At 39.2% G+C, this 24,827-nt stretch overlaps 1 protein-coding gene across 1 annotated transcript in view; it reads left to right on the top strand.

Moving 5' to 3' along the window:
- Positions 1 to 6: 6 nt before the first annotated feature.
- The window catches only part of lmo7a (LIM domain 7a), a 62,919-nt gene continuing 38,098 nt past the window's right edge, over positions 7 to 24,827 (top strand). The window contains exons 1-5 of the mRNA XM_036209766.1: positions 7 to 623; positions 746 to 845; positions 10,705 to 10,775; positions 14,233 to 14,302; positions 21,282 to 21,388. Of these exons, the coding sequence (XP_036065659.1) occupies positions 777 to 845; positions 10,705 to 10,775; positions 14,233 to 14,302; positions 21,282 to 21,388 (317 nt within the window). The 5' untranslated portion in view covers positions 7 to 623; positions 746 to 776. The remainder of the gene's footprint in view (positions 624 to 745; positions 846 to 10,704; positions 10,776 to 14,232; positions 14,303 to 21,281; positions 21,389 to 24,827) is intronic.

Genomic DNA, 24,827 nt, shown 5'->3' with positions numbered 1-24,827 from the left:
ATGTCAATAATATAGAAAAATAAATGTAGACAGAAATATATAGAAAAAATACAGCATTTCTATCATTTTGATATTGTAAATAGGCATATTTAAAAACTACATTTTAAAAACTAATGCCCACAAAAAATAGATAAATAATAATTAAATAAAAAAAAATAATAATAAAAAGAATAGTTTTTCTAAACGGTAGAGTTGGATTTCCCGGCTATTTTTGGCCTGCAGTATTCCGTTTCGCCGCTAGGAGGCAGTGCTGGACTGTGATTGAACAGACCATCGGCTTTTTCCCCACAATAAAAAGTTTTTCCAGGTGCTCAACTTTTTATATCTTCGTGTTTGAAACTCGGCAGTGTCCAAATCTCCATTTATTTCAGTTTCGCGATTTTTTCCCATGAAACATGCCGATCCGGTGACTTTTTTCTTGGAGGTTGGCGCTCTCCCCTCCGCGGTGGAACCTGCTGTTCAAACAAGCCCTCCTGAGGGGTATTTAACCGACTCCAGGCTGTGGGTTCTCTCACACCTTCCTTTCACACCTCACGTGAAGTTGGTCCACTCCTCCAAACACGTTCGTCTCCACCCGAGCTGACGCCTGCAGAGACGGACAGGTGTGTCGGATGAAAGCACAGGTAAGAGAACAATGCAGCTCTGCACCTTGCCCAGTGATGACCCGCCGCTGCACAACAAAAGGCAGCATATTTGAAGGATGACAGGAGCAGTTGGGCTTGAATGAGTCTGAACTGGACCACAGGAGCTGCTGGAGCTCAGAGAGGAGGCTGGGAATGGAGTGGAGGGAGCAGTCCACCGTCAGCTCCGAGGAAGCCTTCCAGGAGGCGCAGAGATGGATTGAGGTGAGTCTGGATCTAGAAGCTTTCGGACATGTGATGCTTGGTGCTGGATGACTGGACCTGGGTTGCATTAAGACTATGGATGAAGCAGCAGCTGCAGTTCTGACAGATGGATGATGTGCAGGTATGTGCTTCATCTTGTCCTCACATCTCAGGTAACCAAGGTAACTTGAAATCTCCAAAGGAGGAAAAAACACTATAATCTGAAGAACAAATCACCAAAAAGTAGTAAAATGATCTATTATTTTACTTAACAAGAAATTTTAAAATGATAATTGAAAATCTAGAAACAAGGAATTCAGAACAAGCAAAAAAGTTACCTAAAACGTAATATTATACGGCACAATAAAATGTTGTTTTTTTAGTTTTTATGTACCTAAATGTAGTTCATTTTGATTAAAGTGACAAAAAACTTAGTAAAAAAGGTGGAAATTACTAATTTTAGAACAAAATGTGAATAAAATGTTACAATAAATCCTCATAAAATTTAGAATTAACAATTATTCTTAGAATATTTCTATTTTTTCTTTCAAAATAATGACCATAAATGCCAATCTAACTTCATTTAATAAACTTTAAAATCACATCCTTAAAACTGAATGAAAAATCATTATTATTTTTAGTCTTAAATTAAGATTTTCTAAGACTTTGACTCATTTAAGTAATAATTTCCTTATTTTTAGATCCTAATGAGACAAAGGTTTTTAACTTTATCTTTGCAAATATCAGATAGTTTATCTGTCTCCTTTGTTTTAGTAAAATGTCTATTTTCTGCCTTTTGTCACACCTCACACCGTTTGTGCTTTGACTGACCTTGTATAGTAAGTTTTTCCGAAAACCAAACTTTCACTGATGCAGACGACGTCTCGCCCCTTCATCTCACACTCCTCCTTCCTAGCGTGGCGTTGCTAGATAAATATTGGTCTGATTTCACGAGGAGGGGGTATGAATGCTTTGGTTGTGACATCACATTTGCACACTGGCCCATTGTCATGAATTAGCTGGTGGATTGAGGTGGGGGGGTCATGGATGCAGGGAGAGTGAGGAGGACTAAACAGGAGGTGAAAGCTATTATGTCAGAAAGAATATGAATGAGATTGACATAAATAGAAGATCCTAACCCCACATATCTATATATTTTGTCTTGGGGAGAACACCTTCCCCTCCAGGAGAAAGGCTTGTGGTTACTGGATTCTGCCTCAGAATGATTAACAAGCTGCTTGGCTTTACAGCACTTTGAACAGAGGCATGTTGGTGTAAAAAGAGTCGGTCTGGAGCCCGTCACATGGACACATTCCTGCGTGAGCGGCCATGGCCGTGAACACGGTCCCCTCAGCTGTCGGCACCGGCGTCCTGCAGCCACAGACCCCACTGATAAAACGGAGCTAATCGTTAATTGAGGAGAAAGGATGGGAGTGTGGCTGTTAACTGTGAAAAAACAGCTTTTCTGTGACGTACAGGCCACTAGATCATGTGTTTACTCTAACATTATAAATGTTTCAAGTGATCAGTGTTGACGGTTTCAGTGGTTTGAATGTGAGAGGCCAAGTGGAAACTTTTGAAGGTGTTGGATTTCGCTGAGAGAGACACGGAGGTGGATGTGTCATGGTTTGTGATGCTCCTTTAGATGAAGGGGAGACCACAGATTGAGGGAAAATAAGAATATCTGAAACGTGAGCAGCTGGTTGGCCCAGTTGGCTGCATGTAGGACTGGCAAATCCAGGGGAGACCAGGGTTTGATTGCAGGAGATATAATGTCTTGTCATTGTCAGAGCTCAATCCAGTGTGGGTCCATAGGCAAATCCAGTAGGTCTTGGTCTTCCTCTGGTTGGTCCCCAGCACGGATAAAACACCATTAAAAATGACGATACAAAATTAAAAAAATGAAAATATATCATGTTCATTTCCATAATTCCATTCAAAAAAACAAACGTTCATATACAGTACTACAGTATTAGAGCACACTGTTTATTTGATTCCATATATGTCTTTACTTTTACATCATTTGCGGTTCTATGAAAGTTTATTTTTTTTGGAAATGTAAATGAATAATTATGTTATTTTGCATTTATGTAAGAAAAAATTGACTGAGTTTTACCGGTTTAAGTCTTTAGCCTGCAAAAAGACACAAATGTCTACAAATGAGCAGGAAATGGTGTTTAATTAGCAAATAATTAAAATACACACACACACAAAATAATATCTATAATCTGGTTTGAAAATAGGAGCCAGATCAGTTCCTCAGATGACCACTAGAGGGCTTGTTACTGAAGCCTGTTGGCTCTTTTGCCACAGAAGCTGTAAAACTAAACTGTGGCTTTAATCTTTTTAAGTTCTGTGGTTAAGGTTACAAATCACCACATTTACTTTCTTTTTTAATTGAAGTTTGAATTTGTTCTACAACAACAATCTTTTTTTTTTTGGTTTTTGTTTTTTAAGTGACCGAGCAGATTACTTCCACCTGTAGGCGCTCTCCTGTTTTATCCAGTTTAAGAAAGGTGGAGATTTCATGACAACACGGCAGTGAGAGTGTTTCTGCATAACTAACCTGTTGTTATTCATTTACTAGTAGCTCACTGTCACCGGCTCCTTTTAAAGCTAAATATGTTAATTTACAAGATGGCAATTCAGTTCAATTTATAATTTCATTTGATTTCATTAAAAAAAATGAGTAATTATTCAAATTTCCATGGAAAACTCATTTTGTTTGACCATAAAAAATATTCTTATGTTGGAAGTTTAAATAGATATTTCAGTCCTTGAAACCAAAAGTGAAGAGATGAGGTGGAAAAGTTGAGACATCCCTTTAGTTACCACGACATTAGGGGTAAGTCATTACTTTCAAAATAAAATACACTGTTGGAGTTAGAATTCATGTCGCAAGTTGATCCAAAATATATTAACGGATTACACAATACTGAGCATGAATCAGAGGATCATGTGTCACATAAAAAAAACTGATGCAGTGTAATTGCAATGTCTTCTGTTTTATAAATGATTCCTGATAAGGAATCCCCTTTATCCCACTTTCAATTTCACAAAATGTTTCCATTCCTATAAAGAAAATTAAGCTTAAAATATTATTTTGGGTTTTTTTAATTGTTCAGAATCAGGACTAGACAAAAAAAAAATACAGTTGGAAAAAAAGCGATTTTGTGATGTAGAAAATTCAGTGAGTGGGCCACAAGCGTGATGCATCCTTTTTTTTATAGACAAATAGATCCATGAACGTCTTTGTTTTCCTCGTCTGAGCTGGAATCTATCTGACTCAAAGCTATACGGCTGGATAATTCCAATATTTCTCACCATTTCTGATGCACTAACTACCTGGAGAGAGTGTGAACAGAGAGCTCTCAGTTATGGGCGACGGGAAAAGGAGGTGCTTCAATGCCAACGACCCCGTCCACAACTCAGCAATGAATTTCTAATACACTCCTGCCGCTCTGCAGAAACTATGTCCTAAAAAATCACATAATCATGATAAAAAAAAGTCCACTGGGAATGTTTTTTACAATAGATCAAAAGATGATCAGAGTGGGACTTTAGACAAAAAGTCTCCACTTTATACCAAAAATAAATCATTAATGTAAAAAGTTTGAACTTAGTTTAGTTTAAAAAATAGGTGCAGGAAGAGGCAAAAAGACCAGATGGGCTTGTATTAGAGCCTTTACCCAATAAAACTTTAAATTAACATAAAATACAATTTTATACATTCACAATTATACACTTTATAAGTCTTAAAAAACAAAAGAAAAACCTTTAGATTTCATAATACAATCAATTTATCATCAGGGATTGCCTTAAACGTTTTTTAAAGGAATTGTCTGATATACTATTTATTCCAGATGTTGGCGCCTCTAAATCACAAACTAAATTGTGACCTTGATGTGACACATTCAGGATCATAAAAATGACCATTTTGACAGGTGTTGTATTGATGGATCTCTGCATTAGTTTTAGCATAGATGTTTTAGATGTAAATCCAACTTTTATTGTGAAGTTCTACATGTAGTAATGAATTTAAATGATGTTTTTTTTCCTATTATTATTTCAAAGAATCCTCATTGTGATCAGAGCAGAACAAGCCCAGTGTGGGTGGTTTTTCCCAACCTCCAGCAATAACATCAACCTCTCTGATCGTTTCTGGAATCCTGCATATCTTTTAGCAGCCTCGCCTCCTGAAGCCTGTGCAGATGTATCGTTTTCCATGGTAGAAGTTGGAAGCGGCGTCATCGTTCCAGCGCTGCAGCACCACTTCAGGTCTCCTAACGGTTCGGGCAGTTGGAAGCGAGGCCGTGCACTTCCAGACGTACTGATGTGAAACAGGCCCTCACACGAGAAGCCGCTGGCTTCACTTGTTATTCCAACATGTCAGTGCGGTCGGTGCTGATGGCTTCCTCGGATGTATGTTTTTCTTGAGTCCAATCCCTGAAATAGTTGAACAATCTCCCATGTGCCCCCTGGTGACCCATGCCTCAATCTGCTTCAGTCAGGGCGAAGAATCAAACAATTACTGGCAGGGGTGGTGGTGGTTGGACGGGGGGGGGGGGGTCATTGGCACCAACATCCGATGTAGATGAATATGATCACAGACTCGTTCGATTATTTATACTCCTTGCAGTAATCTCGGTTCAATCTTAACGCAAAAGATCCCATAATGCACTCTGAGGGACCACTTTTTTTAGTCTTTTCCTGGAGCTCAGTTCCGACACATCAGCAGCACATTCTTGAGGGGAGCAGCAGCTCCTTCAAGCCTGGCCGCTGAAGCAGTTTGTTGGTGCACAGGCGGTTGTCAGGAGGGAGTCGGCGCGGTGACAGTGATGGAGCGCGGTTTCGTGTTTGCTTTGTGTCATGTAAGCTCAGCTGGGTGGATTGTCACTCAGGGCAGGAGGTGTCTTTACTGCTCAGCTAGGTGAGGAGCGTACATAGAAAGCAATAGATCAAATATAGCAGAAAGAGATTAAAGCACCAAAAAGGTGATTTCAAAATGATAGTTTATTTACATGCAGATGAATCCCAGTAGAGGTCAGGATTTCATAAACAAACCAGATCACCTGATTGACGGATGTTCCCACTGAAAATGTACGAAATACTCTATAGTGTGAATGCTCAGTAAGCATTCACACTATAGTGATTCTCCTGCTCCTTTCTGTATGTTTTTCAGCAAATAAAAACGCAATCACACTTTCAGCAATCTTTGTATCAAAACATTCAGCTCGTTCAGGACATTACTGCTTCTATTTTTGGTTTTCATGAACTTTAACATTTTTGAAATATTGACCAAAATAGGAAATGAATGAAAAAGTCTTCAAATTTTAAAATTTTAAGTAGATTAGCAACAAACCTTTAAATATATTCATGGGTTATGCTTTAATCTTTTGTAATACATATATATATATATTATATTTTAGCTTCATGCTAACGTTTGTGGCTAATCTTTTACCTACTGGGTTTTTTAGGATAATTGTGTGAATGCTTCAAAGGATTCACACTATAGTCATTCTGTTTCTCTTTCTTATTATTTATTTTTCTTCGTACACTTTTTGAATCGTAAAACTCAATTACACTTTCAGCAACTTCTGCAATCCTAATATCAAAATGTTCAGCTCGCTGACGACATTATCGGTTGTATTTTTGGTTTTCGAAAATCTTTCGCACTTTAATGTGATTTTTGAGCCCCATTGAAATGAATGGAAAATTTTTGCAAATTTATGCAATTAAAAACATTCAGTATGTTCTGGAAATTGTACTTTTAGCATTAGTAAATTTCACACAATTATTGAAACAAGCAATTTTTTATGATTTTTGCTCTTTCACAATTCTTTGACAACATTTCCAGTCTTCCAGCTAATTTAACATTTTGCAAATAACTTTTGTATTTTCAGTGAATCCCTTCATTAATTAAAGCAAATTGCATCACAATTTTCAGCAAAAAGCTTCAGCATCTTCAGCGAATAATGCCAATAAAAAACATTTGCCCTAGCATTATTGCAGAAACTGCAACCTTTCTAGTTTCTCTTTGTGTTTTCGCTCTTGGTTCGGGCACTTTTTTGTCAACAAAAACAACAGCTCGTCTCCTTGTGTTTTGTCAACAAAACAAATATTTCCCAGCGAGTTTACAGTGTACAAACGCAGAACGATTTGATGGCTGTGTGAGAACTTCCATGTCGTTCATCAATTACCGTTCGGTCTAATGGTCTTGGAATGAGAAGCATTTGGCCATCTCAGGTTTCTCAGGGTGTGTTCTGAGGTGTAGCACCAATAATAGGAAAATAATAACAGCAGTTGGCAGTCAGGCTGATTGTTGTGACTCTCTGATGTAATGATGTTCATTACCTGAATTCCCACGTTTGTCTCAGCTTTTGCTTTTTTTGAAACGATACAATAGCTAGAAGCAGGGAACAAGACGATTCCTGATCATCAACTTTTGATATTTGGGTAGTTTTGGAGCTAACACGCCCCTTGTGGAAATAAAAAATATTTAAACTCCCTTTAATCCGTTTAAAAATTGATATTTTTTCAGTAAAGAAGCTGTTCTGTTTTTAGAAACTGAGAGGAAAAAGTAAAGCTGCAAATATGAATTCATAAAGTGACGCAGCATCACACCTGAATGTGACACAAACGGGTCACTCTTCACCGCAAATTGATGCCTTTTTTTTTTTTTGCTTACATCAAGCATTATCTGCACTGTTTTCTGAACATCTGTTAATGATTGTTAAATTGTTCTAGCGTCTTCAAAAGTATTTTAAAAAAATCAAGCATATTCACTGTAATCAAACTTTCACCAAACATTCAAGACAAAAAGAAGAAAAATAGATGGATATAGTAAATCTTCAGATGAAAACTGTTTTAACATTTTCTTGTGCCATTTTTCTGATCACGGAGGTCATAGATAAAGAAAATGAAGCTTAATATTGCATTTCTAAATAGTTATTTTTTCAAATCATTGTGAATCAGGAGCAGATAAAAAAACAGTTGGAGAAAGCTTGTGTCCTGGTAGGTTCAGTCGGCAAGTCGTGAGCTCCTGCTTCACTCCATTCTGATCCATCCACTTGTAGACAAATAGATCTGTGTACTTCCTTGTTTTCCTCGTCAGAGCTGGTATCTGTCTCTAAGCTGTACGGTGGAATAACTCTGATATTGCTGGCCAATTTTGTTGGACCGGATTAATGTTGGTTTGGGGTTGTGAGAAGCCATAAGCTAGCAGGAGAGCATGTAAACGGATAGGTGACGGGAAGTGGGGGGGCCGCCGTGCCACCAGTCCCGCATATTTTAGGTGAATTTCTATTTAACATGGTAACATTTAGGTCACAAGTGTGTGAGATCTTCTATTCTTTCTTCTTCTTCGTTAATCCCTCGAAATGTTTTAGTGTTGTTTTGCTCTCTCATTTACTGCTTGCTTCAACCTTTTTTTTCTAAATTTCTTTTCTGTGTGGTTGTTGACATTATAGTTTAAATGGAACTTTTACTGTTTATAAAGGCCTGTGGCAAAAAATCATAAATACTCGGAAAGCCAGTTAATTTCCCTTTAAATGATGCCACATTGTCAGGAACACGCACTTGAGGGAAGAGCAGCAGAGCTGAGTATGTGGGTTGCAGCCTTTAAAAAATTGCCAAATCTTTTCCGCCAAAGCCGATCAGCTTTTATTGCTGGTACTTTTGTCTTGATTTGAGCGTCTGGTTCATCCAGCTTCTGCAAACCGGGGGCCTGATCAAGCTGGGGTTCTGATAAACCCCAGTTGCAGCATTGCTTGCAGTGAACCTGGTATTTTCTCCAAACTGAGTCCAAGTTCTCTGACATACTCGATGTCAGAGACGGACAAGAGGAAAAGACACCCAACAAGATCTTCTTGTCACCCTGTCAGAGTTTTAGGTTGTCATCTACACACGCTCGGAAACAGACAGGATGCTGCCAATGTTCAGTTAGTCAGTGCTGCCAGGAAGCCTGTCATTCCTGTTTTTCCTCCATCAAACTGTTTTGCATTGATATTTGAGTCAGGATAAACTTGAACATGGCGAAACCAATCGAGAAACAAAAAGGTGACGAAGCAGATGACCTGGAAGAGACCTGCAGGAGCAGCAGAACAAAAACAAGACCAAGGAAAAGTTTAGGTTCCTGCCCAGCAGCAGAGAGAGATTACATAGAAACTCTTCAGGTACAGGGATGAAGAGGAGCAGTTCTGATGACTCCCAACAGGGCAGGAAACGGGAAGGGGAGCAGCCCCAGTGGCCCAGCTCTGGAATAGAAAACAGCCAAGGGTGATAAACGGCGGCCCCCTCAGGAATCACCGCATGAAGAGGAGCGATCCCGGCGAACCTCTTCAGAAACATGAAGAGGAGAACTACCGCCGACCCTCTTCAGGAACAGAAATGTTTAGAGGAGTGGTCCCGGCGACTCTCCACAGGTACAGGCACAAGAAAACAAGTGATCCCGGTGACCCTCTTGAGGAACAGATACATAAAAAGAAGCAGTCCCTGCCTGAGACGTGAAAAGGAGCGGTCCCTGTGACCCTCTTCAGGAACAGATTCATGAAGAGGAGCGGTCCCAGGGAACCTTTTTAGGAACAGATTCATAAAGAGGAGCAGTCACGGCGACCCTCTTCAGAAACAGATACATGAAGAGGAGTGGTCCCAGTAATTCTCTTTAGGAACCGACGCATGAAGAGGAGCGGTCCTAGCAGTTCTCTTTAGGAACAGACAAATGAAGAGGAGCACTCTAGGAAATCCTCTTCATGAACAAACTTATGAAGAAGAGTTGTCCCTGCAACCCTTTTGAGGAACAGACACACAAAGAGGAGCGGTCCCAGAAAAGGAAGTGTGTCATTCCTTTATCTCCACTAACTGATTCCAAATTATTGGTATAAAGACATTTTCAGAAATGCAATTATAAACTTAATATATTCACACATGCCCCTTTTTATTTGAAAAATGTCACAAGAACATGTAATAAACACCAAAAACAATTTTTTGCCTCCCAGTGGGTCTTTATTGTGACTGACACCACTCCGTTGGCTGAATTACTATGATTTCTTTAAGCCATGTAACCTGAGTACACTTTACAGTGTCCTTGACATACAACAAAACACCACAACCCTTTCCTTCAAGTCCACCTTTTCTGTGAACACTGTAGCCTTGTTGTAACACAATAGTGTCCCATGCTACAGAACTGTGCATGGTTCTGTCACATCTTCTGATGCTCCTATTTGTTAAAGAAATAAATGGCTAAATTGGGTCATTTACAAAATTAGCTGTTTGGTTTTGGATTTCTAATTGAGCAAAATTTATTGCCAAAAAAAAATACAAAGATGGGAATGATTAATGTTTTTTTTTTAATTATTTTGATTGCAAATTCTACACATGTGAAGATGAAAGACATTGCTTTGTGCTTTCACAGTTCTGTGTGGAAGTGCATAAAACAGCAGGTCACACATGCACAGTTTGTGTTTGCTTACATAATGGCTCCTGGTGGGTCTGCGGTGCTGGTTTGAGATCATGGGAAACTGTTGCAGCTGTAAGGCAGGGCTGCATTTGTCTGGTGTTCCATTTGCAGCCTGCAGCCTTTCTCCTCAGCTCCAGCATCTACCAGCAGCTTGCAACTTTAAAGCCGAGGAGAACAAAGACTCTTGGGAACTCTTGAACAACACCTGAAGGACTGTGCTTGATTCTGCCCCGCACACCGTGAGCGGAATCAAGAGGAAATACCTCTGATTTCCTCTGCTACTGTTCTCAACATCCTACCTTTCTTTTACAGCTTCACCGCCCAAGATTTCAACTCGTGTCCTCTCCTGACTTGCTGCTTCTCTCATTGTTTATGTGCAATCCTTTTTTCCCCCCTTTTTTTTATTGTTGTTGTTTTTTCCAGGCAGTAACCAAGAAAAACTTTGGGAGCAGCGACTTCCGATCAGCGCTGGAGAGTGGCGTTCTGCTGTGTGAGTAAGTACCCTGCCCTTCCCAGGCAGCGCTTTCACTTCTCTCATTCAGAAGGAATCCCTCTCCTCTAAACTCGGCGATCCAAGTGCTGCTGGTGTTTCCCAGGCTGAGCCCCTACTGTTGTGCTGCCTGTTTGTGGGCCACATAAAGTGAGCGCATGTTTCCAGTGGAGCCATTTGATGTTTTCATGCTCAGATTTGCAAGAATCTATTTTAGTCTGAGTTTTGTTGTGCTTATGACAGATGTTACCAATCTGTGGATTAGGCAGAGTGCCATCCCTCCTTTAATGAGAAGCAGTCAGAGTCAGTGGAAACCCCAAAGAGGAACCCGCAATGCATTAATAGAACGCTACTTTCTCATTAGTGCATTGAGTTTTCACGAGCTTGCTAGAGAATCTATGCAGGAATGGTTGATTTTTTCTCCGATTGGATCCCTTATGCTTTGTGTGCAAAGATGGAGACAGTGATGTGATCTGCACACATCAGCAGGAAGCTTTAATTGCTTCTTCCAAAACCTTATTGGCATCTCTTCAAAGAAAAAAAAGAGCTGATCGCTCTGCTGATTGGACTCTGACTCCAGTGTTGTCTTAATCTCAGGGAACAACAATCAGAGAGCTGTTGGTGTTTTCACAGCACGAGGAAGAGGAAGGCAGATTAAATCACCTTCACCTAGAAACTCTGCTCCCATTGTGTTGTTGGTTATCAGAACGTCTTGCTTGGAAAGGAATGTGTTTTGTTGGTCGCACACATGATTACTACCCCACGTTATCTCATGAAGCGCTTTTGTTTCACAGTTAAATGAATAACATGAACCCAAATGGCCTTTACATTCTTCCTTTACACCTATTGTCAGCCCCTCCCATCCGCCTGCAGTCTGGAGAAACTCTTCCACGTCGTGCTGAGAGCTTTCTCCTGAAACTGCTGCTTTTGCATAACAGATTTGAAAGACTTGACATAGAAAGTGGAGAAAATACATTAAACTATCATCAAATGAACATTTGCAGCTCAGTCAGACATTTGACCTTCTTTTAAGCTTAGATTCAACCCTCAATGGTTGCATTTACCTTTGAGGATTTTACAGTGGTAACTTTCAGGTGTTTTGCAAATTTGAGGGACTTAATATTTTTTATTAGGCTAATTTTTCTTATTAAAATTTTTTAGGTGCCATTGACAGTTTTTTAATAACTGCAATTTCATTTCTTTAAGAACAGCATTGTTATTGTCAGGGGGATTAGCTATAGCCTTTGGTCACTTTGATGCTACGTGTTAGCTACATACTTTCAAGGAGCTGCTGTTAATGAAAAGTCTATGTACATTAAGTCCATGTTGTTTCAGGCTGCCTTTGTTCAAAACTATTGTGCTCACGGGTTGCTACACAAGTTTCTACAACTGTTTTCCGCTCATACACACAAAACGCACGGCCATTTAAATGTGCTCTGAAAGCTAAACCAGGTGAACTTAGACCAATCAGGGACTGATATGGATAGCGTCCCTTTAATTCATGGAAGTGCCAAACGTTTGAAAACTAATCATGGAGGAGAAATTAATAATTGCGATTTCATTTATTGGAATAGAGCTGTGAAAGAAAAACCCTAAAGCAAGGTTCGTGAGATTTGCACCGCTTTGACATTTCCCACCTGGCCTCTTCCAAGCAGGTGGGAAACGTGCTAGTGTTGGGTAGCGACCGTCCGGTGTGAACACCATTTGCTAAAACCGCATTCTGGTGTGAACATAGTATTACTCAGGAGTTCAGTTGGTAAAAAACAATATTTGAAGCTTATATATTGCAATATATATATATATATATATATATATATAGTATATATAAAAGATTACAGTAAAGATGTAAACTACTAACTTTTTAAGATAAAAAAACCTAAAAAAAGAACTGCTACCTTTTTTCTACATTAATACTGCAATGAAGTTAAAAAGCAAAGAAAATCTTATTGTTGAAAAATAATAATATTTGATGGAAAAGTGCTTAAAATGGGACATTTTATTATATTTTTAAATATTATAATTTAAAAAATCCAAATCCTTTTTTTAAATTAGATCTAAGTATATCCATCCATCCATCCATTTTCTATACTTGTTTATTTCCTGTTGGGGTCACCAGGACGCTGGAGCCTATCCTAGTCACTGTTGGACGAAGGTGGGCTACGGGTGATCAAAGCATTGGCTGTTCCCATTTCCAATTAAATACTTAGAATTGTCCTTTGAAATGTCACTTTTTGTTGCTTATATCTCAGTTGTTACATTTTTTTCAAACTGTAAAGTCAACCCAGTTACTTTAATGACAGAGCTGAAAAAGTAATGTGGGAAAAGGGGGTCATCCAAAATCATAAAAAAATGTCAGATAGTTTACAAATTTAAATGTGCTTTCCTTTTCTGTTTTAAAAATTGTATTTTAGTGTCTTGTAGCTCCACATTCTTGGATATGTTGATGCTGTAAAAATTAAAGGATTGTGTCAGTTTCTTTAAGAGTTTTTGTAGCTTTGCGCCTACACAAATGTCCCTGCTTTAGCACAAATGTAGTTTGTAAAATTACATTTGCTCCAGTGTGTTAGTCTTTTTTGTGCATCTGTCTTACTTCAGATGTTCCAGTGTTTACATCTTTGTGTATTTCTTTCCTGGACTCTTAAACCTCAACCACTCGTGGCAGATTGTCGCCTTTACTCATTCTGTTGATCATAATCTTTCATTTAGAAGGAGTTATTACTTAATTTTCTCTACTGTCACGCTTTGCACGCCCAGTAAATGGATTATACCCCAGAATCCTTTAATGTAATCTGTTAATAGTTTAAAAAGGCTGTTAGAATATAGTTAAAATATTCTGATTTTATCAAAACCATTTGGACTAAAGGAGATCTTATTGATCGTATTTACCAAAGCTGGATGTTGTTTTTTGCTTTTTGTGTGACGCATAGAAACAAACTCTTGTAATAAATTGGCACTCTATATAAATAAGCAAAATCCTTTCAAATAAATGATGTGATCAGCCCTGATTTCCAGTCGTTTACATAAAGTGAAAAATGATTTTCAATAAGATCAAGGTTTTTTACATTTTTTAAATGTCACAAATATTGTCACTAAGATTTTCTAAATTATTTTGCTTATTCCATTTTTTTCTTTCTCTTAAAAAACCTTCAAAAAAACAAATCCGTCTTCAGCATAAAATCATTACCATTCTCTTGACTTAAATGTGTTTGCTTTCAGCTTTGTTTGACATGGTTTCAGTAGCAGGGGTGTGTGTTAGTGCCGCCGGGCTCATTTGGTTTGCATCATGTTGCACCACTGGTGCTTTCTAAACTGAAGCCAGGTTGTGCCCATTAAGCTAAGTTGTAAACACGGAGCGGAGGGATTGTTTGACAAGCCTTGTTCTTTCCTCTGTGGTGAGCCCAGCCTCCCTGTTAAAAAGGTGCTTTCACTTAGCCGCTCCATGTCTTTCTTTTCCCCCACAGTCTGATCAACAAGATCAAGCCCGGTCTCATCAAAAGGGTCAACAGACTCCCGACTCCCATCGCTGGACTGGTGAGTTTTTCCTCATTTTCTCTGTTTGGAAACGGATGTAAAGTTATTGTTTGTTCCACATGAGGAGCTGACAGGTCTTCCTCTCCACAAGTGTTTGCCTCAGTGACTTGTCGCTCTTCATAACATCCATAGAGAATAGAGAGCTGCTTTACAAAGCTACTTCTGAATGCATTTTGAACCTGCTGCCCTGTACACTCCAGGCTATGTGCAATCAAAACCATTTAAGACGAAAGAACTCTTTAGCAGCATGACAGGTTTTGATCATTGTTGAACCAGGATGGAGTTTGGTTTCTGAAAAACGTGTTATTGAATGAGTGGAACTCTTTCTTTTTACCTCTATTTACAATGCTGGTGGCTCCACATCAGAGAGCCTTCCTGTTGAGGTTTTGAAGACATTGCATGGCTCTTTTAAGAAAGATGTTTTGGGAGTGTCTGCAAACAATTTTGTTGCAAGTAGAGATTTAAAACCTACCTTGAAACCATCCCTCGAGAAGAAAAGTGGGAGTAATTGAGTCCAGCTGTCTGGAGGAACTGCGTTAAAACCTTCACCTCATGTACTCTAAGTTTGTGTATCATTGAATTCTGTAACACACAGCACGGTCGAGAGCAGAACCCTGTAAACAGTAAACATTCTTCCATGATGTCTGAGGTACAAATCAGATTTCCTGCTGTTTGTCGGGCATTGTTGCTTGTGGAAGGGGCCGGGCACCTGCTGAGGCACTCATTATTTCCTCCATCTGTAGCACTTGCGTGGTATTTCCGAATCCAGAAACCTGCTGATTGTAAATTCTCATGCAAAATGTTCTGGTTCTGGCTTCTGGTTGGCATTAGGAGAACTTTATCTACTCTATACTGTGAGAGTGCTTTTTGCTTTCAGTTCAGCTGCCCCGTTTTCTTGCTTTTATCATACAAAATACAGTGTTTTGTTTAAAGTATAAGAATGTACGTTTGTATTTTCCGCACTGTAGGTGGTGGATTGTAGACCAGACCATCAATAAATGTTCTATTTTTAAACGTAGGTCATATATAAGGGATATTACGCGAGACAAGAGTCAGTCTGACTATATTAACTGCATTCGAAGTAACAATAGAATTTGTTTGTGACATACGTTAGCCACGTTAGCATCTTCACAATTCCTGTAACTCCCAATCTTGTTTCCAACACATAAAAAACACAGTCTGACACCACTACACATTAGCCACATTAGCAAATTTAGTAAACCTGTTACTCACAAACTTGGTTGCAACACATAACAAACCAGACTAATGCTGCTAATACAAATGTTACTGTAACAAAGCTAACTCCCAACCTTGTTTGTAAAAAAACAAGACTGACACTGCTATAACAGACATTGCATTAACTCCCAACAGTGTTAACACATAAATACAATACAGCTACATGTTAGCTATGTGAGCATATTTATAATACATGTAGCTCTCAACCTTGCAAGTAACATTTAAAAATGATGTAGTCCAATACCACTACATGTTAGCTACATTAGCGTATTTATATTACATGTAACTCCCTCCTTACAAGTAACATGTAAAAATAGCACACTCCGATACAGCCGCATGTCAGCTGTGTTTGCATATTTATAATACATGTAACTCCCAACTTTGATGGTCACGTGTAAAAATAACACATAGTCAATTACTGTTACACATAAGCTGCATTAGCATATTTAGAATCCCTGTAACTCCCAACCTTGCGAGTAACATGTAAAAATAACGGTCCGATACCATGACATGTTAGCCGTGCTAGCGTATTTATAATACATGTAACTCCCAATGTTGTAAGTAACATGTATAAATAACAGTCCAACACCCCTGCACGTTAGCTGCGTTAAGGTATTTATAACACATTTAGCCCCCAACATTTAATGTGACATATAAAAATAACACAGTACCATACTGTTACATGTTAGCTACATTGGCACATTTAGAATACATGTAGCTACCAACCTTGTAAAAATAACACAGTCCGATACCGCTACATGTTAGCCACGTTAGCGTGTTTATGATACATGTAACTCCCAACGTTAAAAGTAATATGTAAAAACAACACATCCGATACTGCTAGACATTAGCCACGTTAGCGTATTTATAATACATGTAACTCCCAACCTTGTAAAAATAACACAGTCCAATACTGCTACATATTAGCCTAGTTAGCGTATTTATGATACCTGTAACTCCCCAACCTTGTTTGAAACACATAAAACACAGACTGATACCTCTAAAACAAACATTACTGTGGCTATGCTAACCCCAAGCTTGCTAGTAAAAATAACACAGGCCAACACTGTACACATTAGCTTCGTAAGCTTCCTCACAATAATACCCAACCTTGCTTGCAACCTGTTCAAAACAAGCTGACGTTTTGACAGAGTACATTGTACATGAAGAGCTGTGCCCCTCTAAAAATTGCTTTGACATCAGTAAGCACAACCAGTTGTACAAATGAGACTTACATGCAGAAACGAGTACAATGAATGTTTGGAATCTTAAAAACTTTCTCTTTGCCTTAACTGCAGTGCAAGTATCTCTCACAACATGCCTCAGTGACGCTCGGATATGAAAAATTTCCCCCATTCTAGTCATAAGTGGTTTTCCGTGTGTTAAATTGCTACCAGGCTCCATCTCTGGCAAAGTAAAAGCTTTGGGTGGATCGAAGAAAGTAAATCTGCATTTTTGCAGATTTTTTTGGCAGCATTGGCCCCAGAAAGGAGTCTAGTTTTTATGGTTGCACTTGTGCCACAGGGAATTTTTCGTCACGTTATCACAGCGTTGTTCTGCTTCCCGCTGAGCACTCTGTGAGCTGCAGGTTTGGGTCATGGCAGTACAGTTTGGCCCCGGTTCTGCACAAGTCCAGCCTCCATTGGCCTCTGCCCACCATAAATACACTATAATTGGTATCGTTCTGGGTGTTCCTACAAAAAACAACTCCTTGGTAAGTTAAGTTGCCAGGGGGAGGAGATAAACGGCCGTCTGGGTGACCTTGAGGGTGTCCTTACTAGTCTAAATGTCGGTGTAATCATCTGCACAACAACAGGCATTGACCATGTGTGGTTACCGTGTTTATGTTTTATGGGTGCATGTTATGACTGGAGCTGACTTTTGAGATTGGAGACCATTTGTCGGACCTGTTTGAAAAAAGGAGCTCCTGTTTCAGGTATTTAATCTCTTCTTGGTTTATTGTTGCAGGATGTGAAAATGTTGCTGTTTGAAGTGCAGCTTTACGTGCTGTTACCTGTCAGATGACGAATGCACGAGATAGACGGAACACAGTGTGCAGGCACGAAGGTCCTTTGTGTCATATGAGACACCTCAGGAGACGGATCTTTGGTGCGAACTGCTTAAATTAGGGTCCTCAAGTCTTTATGAGAGGATTAGAGGCTTCTGAATGGGTACAGCATATTTAACAGGATTATGTGCAGACACAAGTCAGCATAACATTCCTTTAACTCTTCTCTGCGTGCAGTGGAACTGTAAGGGGGGTCTGTTAATGCTCTTACGTGGGGGTGATCCTTTATGAGTCTCCCCATGTATTGAAAAGAATTCTGTTCTGTTAGATTCAATTATTGAAGTCCTTTAGGTTGTTGATGTTGTTACGTCAGCTCTTATATGCAGCTGTTACATTTAGTGTCTGTGAAAACACCCTGTCCCTAAATGCTGGAATATTTCATTCTCAACTTCCCAAAGTAATCTCAGAGCTGAACCAGGTCCAACTTTAAAGGGTATGTCAGAACTTTGTAACATCTGGGTGACGCTGATGCTGCAACCATGTTATGTTCTATAATGTGGTTTGCTTAGAAAAAGAATTTGATTTTTTTATTGTTTTTGGTGCTTTTAACAGGTTCTTGTTGGATTTTTTTGATGACAAAATATTAACCCTAAAATTGCATTTCTGAGTCTTTCTTTATTCAAAAGATTGTATTTGTTACATAGAAAATATGCTGGGCAGGCCACAATCTTCCTGCTCAGCTCCATTCTGATGCATCCACTTGTAGAGGACTAGATCCATGTACAGTACGTTTTTATTTTCCTTGTCCAAGCTGGATAACTTTAGTATTGCAGTATTGCTTGCAAATTTGTTCTTCACCTGAACAGTCCCCAACACTCGGAGGTGAATTTCTATGGAACTCCTACCGCTCTGCAGAAACTATGTCCCAGAAAACGAAACAACTTTTTAAAAATTTTGACTAAAATCAGCATAATCATAATTAAAAGACCACTAGGAATGCTTTTACAGTAGATCAGAAGATGATCGGAGTGGAACTTTAAATATTTCTATCAGTTTTGACCAAATTTGTTGTTTCTTTTCATGCAGTGTGTGATTTCAAAGTTAACACAGGTCAAACAAACAATATCATATATGTTTTTGTGTCTGCTGTACTGCATAATCAGAGGGATCAAAGGAATCAGATCCAAATTAATTCAATTTCTGTTAATTTTCTGTTGTTTTTTGTGTGGAGACTAATGTCTGCACACCTCCTATTCTCTGTGCAGGTAAGGAGAATCATGGTTTGTAATGACTGAATACTTCTCAATAACAAATGTAGCACAGCTTTCTCTGAAACACTGTAGTGTGTGGAGTATCACAAGAAATAGTCTTTGGATTCCTCAACAGCGGACTTCTGCAGCTTTGGCACACATGAAGATTTTTTTTTTTACTCTACTGGGGGGTCTGCATGAATTGGCAACAAGAGAGTGGGAATGGAAGGAAGACAGACCTCGGTTCTGCATTTACTGAGCAAAAGCTGCATGAAAGGAAGGAGCATAATAGGTGTTAAAATATGACCTATTGAATCATGGAGAATTGAATGATGGATTTTAGAATGTAGAGTATTTTTTATATTACAGCAGATTGTAAGTAACTCAAAAACTTGGAATCGTGTTAGGAGAAAGACATGTCTATGATGTCAAATTTATTCATTTATTTATTTATTTATTGTGTGTTTTCCCGGATTAATGCTAGAGAACGTTAGTCATAGGGTTTCACAATGACAGGGCCAAGGGAAAGCCAGTCCCAGAATATAAAAAAATAAAATAAAAGTCTTTCCTTTTAGAATAAGAAGTATGAAGTTGAATGAAAGACAAAAGGTACTAAATTCCAAAGGAAATTTTCGTTTTTAAACAACCACGCACTTTCAGTTTTGTTCAAAGTAATTTGTATGCAACACAAAGCCACTTTCCGCTTCTAAACATATTTTGAACCATCACCATAAGATCAGATATCATTTACCGTCAGTGGGATTGTTTTCCTGTCAGACCTTTGAAAAAGATTATTGAAAAGATTTCCTCTGTAAACATGAGATAAGACTGTCCGATTGGTCTAGATGTCATTATTCTGTTTACACTTCTGCTATCTAAAAGTGTTGCTTTTGTTATTGTTTCAATGATTAAACAAAGTTGTATTGATGATTTCTACATTTTTGTCAAAAATTAGATCAATATAGACTCAAAAATTTGGGGCAAAGTAGGCCCCCCATAGCTCCGCCCCTGTATATATAACAGCGATTCTCACATTAATCTGTACTATTTCTCGTATAAACTATGGATGATGTAAAAACAGACAAAATCGGAACTTATCCTGTGTTAAATATATATTTCCCATTAAGTAGTATTAACTTTAGAGTGGGCTTACTTGTATGGTTTTACTATAACAGATCTAAGTGATGGATGGTTTATTCCGGCCGTCCAGAACATTTCAAAACGTCTTCCTTTTTAATACGCTGCCATTGTTTGAGTAAATGATGAGTAACAAAACATGTCTGAAGGAAATGTTGGTTCTTAAAACTACTACTACCAGTTTGTTGGCTCACACTTTCAGTTTTGTCCAAAGTCATTTGTACGCCACAGAAAACACGACTACGCCTAGTGACACGTTTTGAACCATCATCAAATTAAGAAATACCTGTTTCTTTTATGTTTTTTTAGTCCGATTTAAAAAAAAAATGTTGAGATTAGTTTTTTTCATGAAACTCATTGAACAATAACTAAATAGAGTGAATTTTAGCTTTAGATGTCAAATCATGACTTTTTATTCTAGAATTTTCTCCTCTTTTTTCATTGATATATATTTTGTTGTGGCCTCTGATATTTTGGGAATCTCACATTTCCAACAGTAATAAAATAGTTTGTATATTTAGATGATCCTATTAGCTAACACGGAAAGGGCTGGCAAAAAAACACGTAAAAGTGAAAGTCCATCTAATTGAATCAATTCAATACCTTAAACCTTACTTGTTTTTTACTGGTAATAATCTATTTTCTTTCTGATTTGACCAATGTACTATTTGATAATGAGCATATTTACTATTTGAATTAATCCTAGAGCTTCAGCTTGTTTTCAACGCTCGCTGATGTGATTGACAGCGTGTCGGAAGAGAAACCGTCCCTCCACTCCCACGTTCTCTGAAGTTGCTTCAGGGAAATATTTGTCCGTTTCTGTCACTGGCACGTTTGTTTCATAGCAACAAACTGTCTCCACAATACTCCGCCACCCTGCAGATTCCACAGGTAATCTCGAGTAAAAGGCTTGGCAGGGAGGTGTTGGGGTGGGGTGGGGGGGTACAGTTTCAGGTTGTGAAAAGAGGAGTGTGGCAGCGAGTGTGCGGCCAAGTGCGTCACTTTGCACCGGCACGGCCGGTTGGGTGGGACTTGTGCAAATCTGTGATGTCATTCTTCCTGCTTAGACTTTGTCCCACCCCGACCCAGCCCACATGGCTTTGCTTCTGTCACTCCGACAGCCTTTCAACTCCCCCCCCCTCCGTCCTCCCCACCCCTGCTGTCTTTGCATGTGTGTTTGTGTGTGTCCTGCCCCTGTGTTGCTCCTCCCGTTCACTCCTGCTCCCCGGTGACATGAGCTTTGGAAGTAATCAGTTTTAGTCGTGTGTCCTTGCCAGGGAATTCTTCAGTTATTATTCTTTGCCTCTGAAGGTGGACGGCCCTGATCCTCGCTTTGTTCTCTGTCCAGGACAACCTCAACGTCTTCCTCAAGGCCTGCGGCAAACTTGGACTAAAGGAGGCGCAGCTCTTTCACCCCGGAGATCTTCAGGACTTGTCCACCAGAGCCACAGTCAAGTAAGTTGTGAGCGCTCGGAGAGACTCTCAAAAACTATCTAAAGATCCACTATAAAGTGAGACCAGCATGTCACCAGACGACAAAATTTGACATACTTTTAATATAAAATAACAAGATTTATGCTTCTTTAAAAAGCAACAACAGATGAGGACATAAATAAGGATTTAAAGATCTGACACTTTTGCAGACGTTTCTATGAGAGAACCCTTTGGTTTAAATGTCCACCTGCAGACATTCTGGTTGTTATTATTAATTTGTCAGTTGCAGGTGGTTTTGCTTTTGTTGCGTGCGAGCCGCAGAGGCATGCAGACGAACCTGTTCGGCTTTCACACAGGTGTATCTTTAGGAGGAAGCATGGCGGACCTATACAGGCTGCAAATCTCTTCTTGTGGTCAGACAGTTCTATGGCCCCACGAGCATAAAATAACCCTAAAACTACGTCCAGGTTGTTAAACTTGACCAACCCATGAGATGTACCTAAAGTTGAAGTTTTCTTCATCAACTGTCAGTGCTCTTCAGTTGTCCCAAAGATGTCCAGATCTGCTTGTACCTGAGCGGAAATATGGCCTGTGAATAAACAAGCCTGTCACCAAGATGAATCCTCTGGCCCGAGCCGATGACTATCGACCACATATCATTCACCAGATGCCATAATTCTGTCGTAAATAGATAGATAATGCTTTAATAGACTACGTGTCCTTTCTGTTATCAGCCATTTCTCTTAGTTAGCTTTTTACCATGTCAAAGGAGAACGCTCACCTGTTTCTATTTTGAAACTCTATTCCCTCTTTAAAGGTGCTTAGAAACTCTATTCCTACCAAAACAGCGGGAAAATGCTACGCTTTGCATTCTTGCGTGTGTGCCTTTTGCCCTCATGTCCATCTGTATTTTGTGGTTTGGTATTTATAGCCTCTCGGGTCACTTTGAGGTGCTGGATGGGTTGGAATGGTTTCGGGACTTATGTGAGAAGAGCTTTTAATAGTTGGCTGTTGAGGACATTCTCTCCCTGCGTGAAGTTCATCCACGTGTGTGTGTGAGGTTCAAAGTTTCCCTGCGGTGGATTGTCACCGTCTGCAAACAAGCTGTAAAGCAATGGTTGTTGTGGGCTTTGGATACACCAGCTTCCATCTCTCCTTTAGCACTCCGAGTAACACGAGTCGAGAATCCCAAAGAAGGCTGCAGACGTGCAGCTAGTGGCCTCCATGATGAATGTTTATCAGAGTACAGGCAAATGAGCTGGTGAGACAGAAAGAAAGTAGTCTCTCAGCTGTCTTTGCCTCTGGTGTTTGTCCAAGCTCCACTCCCACAAACCCAGTCTGACAGGTGCTCCGCTCGCTCCTGTTTGTTTCAGCAGTTATGATTTTGTCAATGGGTTGGACCTGTTTGACACAAAGTACACTTGTTCTTGTCCAGCTCTTCCTGTTTCCCTTTTGATTTTTTTTTTTGCTTTTGTTTTACCTTTTCTGGTGTTATTTTTTTTTATTCAAGCAGATATAATAACAAATGAAAGTGAAAGTTTCGTCCTGTCATAGTTTAAACAGGCTTTTTAACTTTTTATCGTGTTGTTTTTTATTAAATTCTTTGACTGCTAAGATCTAAAATCTCATTTTTCAATGTTTTGTACAGCTTAACTTATTGTCACAGTCTGACATCCTTGGAAAGGCACTTGTCTTGATTTACAAACCTAATTGCGATGACTAAAACTTCTTGCATCTGCAGAAAAGTTATTTTAAATTCGTTTTTTTTACTGTTAAAGTGTTGCATTAATGCAGTTGTGCATCATTTTAGTAATTTAGCTGTTTATGTCCAAAATTATTCCCAGTGAAGCTGCGTTAACACTAGGGTATGCCAAAATATTGATATTGTGATACATCGTGATATTCAGTCCTGCGATTGATCTCGATCGGTTCTCATCAAGTATCGATCTTTATTTTCGTTTAAATAGGCTGTAAAACATATTTGCCATCCTTTGGCAGACTGACTGTTGTGATCACCAATGTGTCTGCCAGCTACTTGAATTATTTTACTTTTGTTTTGTTGTTTACAACAATTTAGCACTAAGTAGTGCCACTGCTGTTCCTGTTTACTATTGTTAACACTGAATTTTACAGATAAGTCAAATTCAATTGGTGTCAATGCTTGTCAAAGACATAGAATTACTTATTTGCACAAAAGTGTCTATTATTTGCTGCTCAAACTAAGACGCATGTTGTTTATTGTGATTGTGTTCAAGTTAAAAAATAAATGGTGATATATTTTCCCCAAAAATATGTGTTCTTCTATATAATGTGAGCTATTAGAGAGGATTTTTAAAATTATCTCAGCATTCCGATATCTTCAATATCATTGATATCATCAGTATTGTGAGGCATGTATTGCATCGTATCGTGAGGTATCCAGTGATTCCCGCCTCCACAGCCCACGTTCAAGAATCCTCTTGTGTTGAACAGTCTTTGTGAGCGCATGTGAACACACATTTCAGGCTTCTGCTTTCAAAACACACAGTTTGCTTGTTTTCGTGTGAAATAATCTGAAGTAAATAAAGCCTTAGTCACATGACCTCACTTAGGGGGTTGACCCGTATGGGTCCTGCAAGTTTTTGGGTTGTTGACAAGAGGGGCTGCATTTTAATGCTAAGTAACCACAAACACCACAAACCCTCGACAACGTGCGTTCAAGTGACCTCTTCCAATGAAAACTCAATGTTAACGCGTATATACACGTTTCAGGCTTCCGTGTTCAAAACAAGCTTCTACAATCATTTTTGGGCTCTGCGTACAAAACGCACAGCCATTGCTTCCGTGGTGAAAGTTAAACCAGAACTTTGGCCAATCAGGGACTCCGATTTGGTAGTGATGTATGGACGGTGTTAATAATTGCGGTTTTGTGTCTGATTATGATACCAGGTACTGAAGTAAGATTTGCATTTGTGCACCGAGCCTTTCCAACTGTAGGTGGTGGACATGCACTAGTAAACAGTAGAAAAGGAAAAAGAAGAAGAAGCCCCTCCCTGCTTGTCCAGTGTGAACACCATAGGCTAAATGCACATTCAAGAACTCACGTTTTTTGGGGGGTTTCTTAAACATGTGACCATAGCTTTAGAGTAAATGCTGTATCTGTAGGAAACTGATGTATTCAATTAAGTTCTTGATTAGCCGTTAACAGGGTCAGTGCCTCCTCGTGCGCAGCGCGAGTCAGATAGTGGCTGATTCAACATGTGCTGAGAGCACAGCTTGATTCCCTCCAGACTGTCACCGCACACAGAAAGCCTCATTGAGTGTCTTCGCTGACCTTCGGGCTGCATGGGGGGGGGGGGTTGTTCAGTTTGGCCACAGCTTGATTTCTGTCTTGCATTTCAACCTTTGCTCTGAAAAGCCTTTATCAGTCAAAAACACACTCAATAAAAAAACACAAGTGTTATTTGGCATTACAGACATA

Source organism: Oryzias melastigma, linkage group LG21, assembly GCF_002922805.2.
Source record: "Oryzias melastigma strain HK-1 linkage group LG21, ASM292280v2, whole genome shotgun sequence".
Classification (NCBI taxonomy): Eukaryota; Metazoa; Chordata; class Actinopteri; order Beloniformes; family Adrianichthyidae; genus Oryzias; species Oryzias melastigma.
This window is presented reverse-complemented; position numbering and strand designations above follow the sequence as displayed.